At 47.0% G+C, this 6,000-nt stretch overlaps 1 protein-coding gene across 1 annotated transcript in view; it reads right to left on the bottom strand.

The window, feature by feature from the left end:
- Nucleotides 1-236: 236 nt before the first annotated feature.
- The window catches only part of Dgkg (diacylglycerol kinase gamma), a 226,611-nt gene continuing 220,847 nt past the window's right edge, over nucleotides 237-6,000 (bottom strand). Inside the window, exon 25 of the mRNA XM_052740211.1 lies at nucleotides 237-3,210. Within this exon, the coding sequence (XP_052596171.1) occupies nucleotides 3,112-3,210 (99 nt within the window). The 3' untranslated portion in view covers nucleotides 237-3,111. The remainder of the gene's footprint in view (nucleotides 3,211-6,000) is intronic.

The raw sequence follows: 6,000 nt of genomic DNA, 5'->3' as shown, positions 1-6,000 counted from the left end.
ATGCCAGTCTGGAGGCTCTTACAGGTTCTGCCAAGTATTTCCTAATTTATTTGGCAATTTTCATGTATTTTTTTTCCCATCTGTAGAATGAACTCTCTTGAGAGGAGTTGGTCTGTGACCTGAATATAATCATCCTACAAAGTCTGTCTGCGCTCCCAACTCACTGGGGAAACCCCACGAAAAGCACGCCACGATTCCTAGCCCATCAGCCCAGTGACAACAAGGTGCACTGAAGGTTTCTGGTTTCATTGTTTTTATTGCTGGTGGGGTGGAAGCAGGAAGGCAGGTGAGAACATGTCTGCAGCATGGAAAGAAATCCGAGCAGTCTAGCACATCAGGGACCAGGCTCTCCTCTGACTGTGCAGCTTTAGGAAGCCACTGAACACTAGAAAGCCCCATTCTCGGAAGGGTGGAGATGATAATACTTAGTTGGCTAACCTTAGAGCTTGGAGTGAGGGCCACTAAGATGATGCACTACACAATGAGAAACCCCAGTCAGGGTATTTAAAAGATGACTGGTAAGGTAAGGTTAAACAGCAACACAAGACTTACTAAGACTAGCAAATCAGAAGAGCAATGCCATGATGTTTTGTCCTCTGTGCCTCTGGAAGGATTGGGCTGTATCACTCAGGTAACATTCAATCTCTGCAGGGCCCCTTCATGAGACTTGTGAGTCCCTGGGAATCCATTTCACCTATCGATGGTGCTGTCTCAACCTGCAGTCTTGGGGGATCAGAGCTGAAACACATATAAACACTCCTGTAAATGTCTTAAGAGTCATGGACCCTCAAGCTGAACCTGTGTCTTCCAAAATAGTGCCTGCTGCCATTTGGGAGCTTGTTGGCCACATCGCCAAGCATCCCATCAGTATGTTCTTTAGGTGACCTGGATTTCCCCTTGCTCAGCAGAAGCATGTTAGGTTGAGCAGAGTGGTCCCAAGTCTCAGTCCTCGATTCTAGATGATGGCTTCCTTCAGAGGTGGGCTCAATTTGTACACATTCTTCATATTCTCTTCCTTGTCCATTGCAAAATTCGAGGCATCTCAGTGGGGTGATGTCATTGGGCCCAAGTTTTCTCTTGAGAAATCTGAGACAGAGATGAAGGCCTGTGTGAGCCAGGACGCTGAGGCAAAGTTGACTTTCCACCAATGATGTGTAGAGCTACCCTCCGTAGGGGAGGGGGATGCTGGTACCAGCTAAATGAAGCCCCCTGAGCATGACTAAGACTGTTCTGTCCTGGATGTCAACATCCTACAGAAGATAACTCTTTACTGAAGTCACATCTGTAGCCAGGAATGTTTCCAAGGCAAGAAGAACTGGTGACCGTGATGAGTGACATGGGAATTCAATCAGATGACCTGTCTGGGGCCTTCAACTTCAGGCCAACTTCTCTCCAGGCAGGACAAGCCATAGAGAACTTGGGAAGTGGCCCAAGTCCCCACGTCCCATTTTTTTTTTTTTTTTTTTTGCGTGGGCTTGTTCCATCCATGCATAGGCTACAGGATGATGGTTCCCCCCTGACAACCTGGATCCAAGTACAACCACTTCTTGGTGACTAGAAATGACCCTTCTCCCAGATGAGGGTTCTTTTGTCTATTCATGATCTTCTTAGTAACATTTACAGCCAAACTTCATTAGCCAGGATACCATGGAGGAGCCTTTTAATTTTTCCACAACTCAGTTTCCTTATCAACCAATGGGAGAACCAGCCCTGAACAGCGTGTGTTTCATGGTTGTCCCCAGGATCTAGATCATCCATGTAAACCTTGTAACCAGCCAGGGAAATGTGTCTCTACAATCAAATAATGGTCGGAGAGTAGGGCCCTTCTTTTTTCTTCCCCATTTTTCTGTTCCCACACTATCTATGTTTATTTCTAAGGAGGAAAAGTCCAGCGGTAAATAAATATTTATATAATATATATAAACATATATGCTACATATGTACATATATAAGACCCTCAGAAGGTCGTCTGTCACACTGTGAGAGTGGGAAGTGCCAAGAAGCAGGCCATCTCCTGAGGGGCTGTCTCCTAGTTTTCCCAGCAAAGCCCCTCCCTCTCATCATCTCTGCCACCAGGGCTTGGGATTCAAACAAGAGACACACTTTGGCTTGTGTGGTTGTGAGGGGTGGGAAGTACTGGGAGTGGTTTTTTTTTTTTTCCCTTTCCTTTTTACACAATATTATGACATCGTTTTGAAAAATAAAGTCCACTTTCTCAGTTTTTCCCGCCCAGGGGTTCATAAGAACTATGAAAATAAATACCACATCTAAAGTAGACTGCCCAGGCAGTCTTGTTTGTTCTTTGAGCAAAGAGCCACCAAGAGATGCTTCAGGAAGCGAACAAGTGCCCATGGGCAGCAGAGAGAGCTGAGAATGGAAACAGCTTTCCGCAGCTTCTTGGCTTTCCTCAGCCAGTGAGGGGAGGAGCCGTTGCTTGAAGGACGAGGAAGAAACCATCGTGTGCTTGCTGAGCCCTGCCAAGGGTTTCCTTGGAGAGCTAGAGGCTGTTTTGTTTCCATACAGAAGGACTTTTGTGCAAAATTTCTGGGTTGGAGCTCTTTTCCCCTGGCCACATCTGAGCTCACTGTAGGCAGGAAACCTACAGCCTGGAACCTTACAGGAGCGGTGAAGAAAAAGGGGATTTCTCCTTCAGGCTCGAAGTCTACCCAAGGCCTGTGGGAATGTGGAAGCTGCTGTATGAGCCAACCCATCCTGGTGGGCCCTGAGTCCGTTCAGAATATTTCATGGGTTTTGGCTCTATTAAGAATGGATCCGCCGGGCGGTGGTGGCGCACGCCTTTAATCCCAGCACTCGGGAGGCAGAGCCAGGCGGATCTCTGTGAGTTCGAGGCCAGCCTGGGCTACCAAGTGAGTTCCAGGAAAGGCGCAAAGCTACACAGGGAAACCCTGTCTCGAAAAACCAAAAAAAAAAAAAAAAAGAAAAAAAAAAAAATAGGTAGACTGTACGGCAGGATGACATTTTCCTCTGGAAGGGTGGCTTTGCTTCATCTGGTTACAGGGGTGTGTGTGTGTGTGTGTGTGTGTGTGTCTGTAGATTCTGTAGATTCGTCTTTCTTTTCTTGGGGGAGCTGGTGTTTGTTTGGCACACTGTTTAGTCTTTTGAACGGCTTTTCCTCCTCAATGAAAAGAAGCTGCTCTTTTGGGGAGGCCCCATCATCATAGGTGCCTGGTTTTTGTGAGTGATTTTAATCTGAAATAAAGAAACAGAGATAACTTAGTGGTAACGCAAAATCCATTAACTTAGGGGAGAGTGAGTTGTGGAAAAGAAAGGCGGCCAGCTTTGGGCTCAAAGGAGCCCCATGCAGAAGGACAACTGTCCTTGAACAGTTTCAAAATTGGCAACTTGACCCTGACTGGGTCTGGAGTTTGGCACTGCTGGAGGCGAGGGGCGGAAACACTGGGGAGAGACAGGTGTGAGCTTCCCACGTGGCGATCAGCTCGCACCTGTCTTGTGTCCTTGCTATTCATAGATTGTCAGAATGTCACAGCCAGAGGAGACCTTTGGAACCTTCCCATTCACCCCTCTGTAGGATGCATAAGGAAGAGGAGCCCAGAGCTCTGTCAGGGACTTAGCTTAGCCTAAGGTCACATGATGGGGTGGTGTCTGAGGGGCAGGAGAGCTACAGCACAGTTCTTCATGTTCCCAGTCCCAATTCAGCCCAGGCAGCAGACATATGTCAACCAGATAACCTGAAGGCTTCAGTGTAGCCTCTGGCCAAGCAACCTCATATGGACAGTTCCCAGATGAGTCCCTTAGGAATATCCCCTTATCTTAGACTTGAAGACAACTCTACTTTCTTGGATAAGCTTATTATTGTTATTTTTTTTTTGTTTTAAGGTTTATGATTTTATTCTATAAGCATTCCAAGAATTATAGACATGGCTTCAAAATGCTTAATTCCTATTTGAATGTGTCCTGGTGACACTCCCACACTAATAATCTGCATTATCATTCCATCGACATTTATCAAGCATGATAGATGTTCGGAGTGGGTGGCTCATACGGGAACAGGAGGTACTTAGGATTCAAAGACTTGGGTGTGGGGCTGGGTACTTCTATTTCCTTGGTGAAGAACTTTGGACAAATAATTTATCATTCGGAGAACAGTGCTTGCCAAACTTCAAAGCGAGGATAACATTGATACTATTTCTTTACACAAAGATCATATGACAGACTGTCAATGAAAGCCCATTGTGAACTATAAAACGGAAGTGAATGGCTGGGTGTTACGGTGGAGAGGGAGGGGATGGCTGCCAAAGGAAACAGGGCCTTATAACTGTGTGAACCTACTCTTGGGTTTTTACCATACTATTGAAAGCGACAGTGTGACCATAGAGAAAAAAAATAGAATTATTGAAGAGACACCCATCATCAATTTTAAATTAATGTAGGATTAGCCAGGGGGTCTAAAAAAGAAGTTAGGTAAGAAACAAGAAAGGTCTGATGAGAACGGGGGTGGGGGGGGAGAGGGGGAGGCTTGCAGTTTGAAGGCAAGGAAAAGGAGAAAAAGAGGGTATGGGGTAGGGGAACCATGTATGAACAGGCTGGGCTGAGGGCAAAGGATGAGGAATGTGGGAGGCTGGGCAGTTGGTTGATATAGGACTTTAAAAGGGAATGGCAAGCCTGGGTTCCTGTGAGATAATCAGAAACTACAAAACACGACTGAAAAATTCGATGAAAAAAGACTGGGCCATTACTCAACAGCTGCCATCCGAGTGAGCTCCAGTGGGAACGTCAGGCTGTGAAGACACTACTGTAAGTCAGGCTCACATTTAGAAGCCTCCAGGAACCAGAAAGAAAAGGATGGAAGCGAAAGACGCTGGGTAACCAGCAAAGCCTGGTGATAGAACTGAAATGACTGTCCGGTTGGCTCCCCGCCCCGCCGGCCCCCCCCCCCCCCCCCCCCCCCCCCCCCCCCCCCCCGCAGAGTAAGGTTCTTCACCAGAGGATCGGATCAAGAATCCACCACACGCCATTTTGTGTTGTGCGCCATATTGCAGCTGTTACGTTTGCTCCAGCTCTGATGGAAGTGAGGCATAGGGGGACTCTGGCAGCACCTCTCCATGGCCTGCACTCTAGCACGCTCAGACGGTAGAGATCCCTGACTTTGGGATAAGCCTTCTCTCACTGCTGAGCTCAGCCACTCATTTGAGAAAGACTTCTGCCTCCTCACTTAGATATTCCTGAACCAACTGGATGCTTGCTGGGAAAATGTGCTGGGTAGGAGGAACCAGGCCAGAGAAAAGAGCATTTTCCTGGCATTCGAGACGGCTGTGTTTGGGGAAGCTGGTGGCAGCTGTGCATGGTTACATTACGAGAGAAGGCCCCTGCTTCTTTCTCTGCCTCTGCCTGAACTAAGACTTGCCTGTTAGCACCTCCAAGGCTAACAGAGGAAGCGAAACTCAAATCTGTTTTGCAATTTTTTTTTTTTTTTAAGATGGGCTCACTGTGTAGCCCTGGTGGCCTAGAATTCTTTATGTAGCCCAGGCTGGCCTCAAATTCATGGTGATCGTCCTTTATCTCCAGCCTGAGAGCTGGGATTCTAAGTGGGCTCTGCCACATCCAGGCCAGCAGGGTGGGCATTTGGAATGTCTCTTTAACATGATCATTTAGTCATGTTTGAGGATTTGGTTGCTGCAACTAACTGAGAGATGTATAAAAGCATATCCTCATTTTGAGTGAAAAGGATATCAGGCCTTTATCCCCAAGTTAGAAGGGTGTGTGGGTAAAGTAGTCGAGTCCAGTGAGGAGATAAATCCACTTTGTCAACCCTGACTGAAAGAGCATTCTATGTGTCTTAGTTGAAGCTCAAACTTGCTTGCTAACTGAGCTGGAAATTAATGAGAGAGAGAGAGAGAGAGAGAGAGAGAGAGAGAGAGAGAGAGAGAGACAGACAGACAGACAGACAGACAGAGACAGAGACAGAGAGACACAGAGAGAGAGGCTATTGTTAGTGTTCTGCTCTGCTACATAATGAAC

Source organism: Peromyscus californicus, unplaced genomic scaffold (assembly GCF_007827085.1).
Source record: "Peromyscus californicus insignis strain IS unplaced genomic scaffold, ASM782708v3 Scaffold_16__1_contigs__length_79575227, whole genome shotgun sequence".
In the NCBI taxonomy this organism is placed as follows: Eukaryota; Metazoa; Chordata; class Mammalia; order Rodentia; family Cricetidae; genus Peromyscus; species Peromyscus californicus.
The sequence above is the reverse complement of the archived record's forward strand: the minus strand, read 5'-3'. Positions and strand labels throughout refer to the sequence as shown.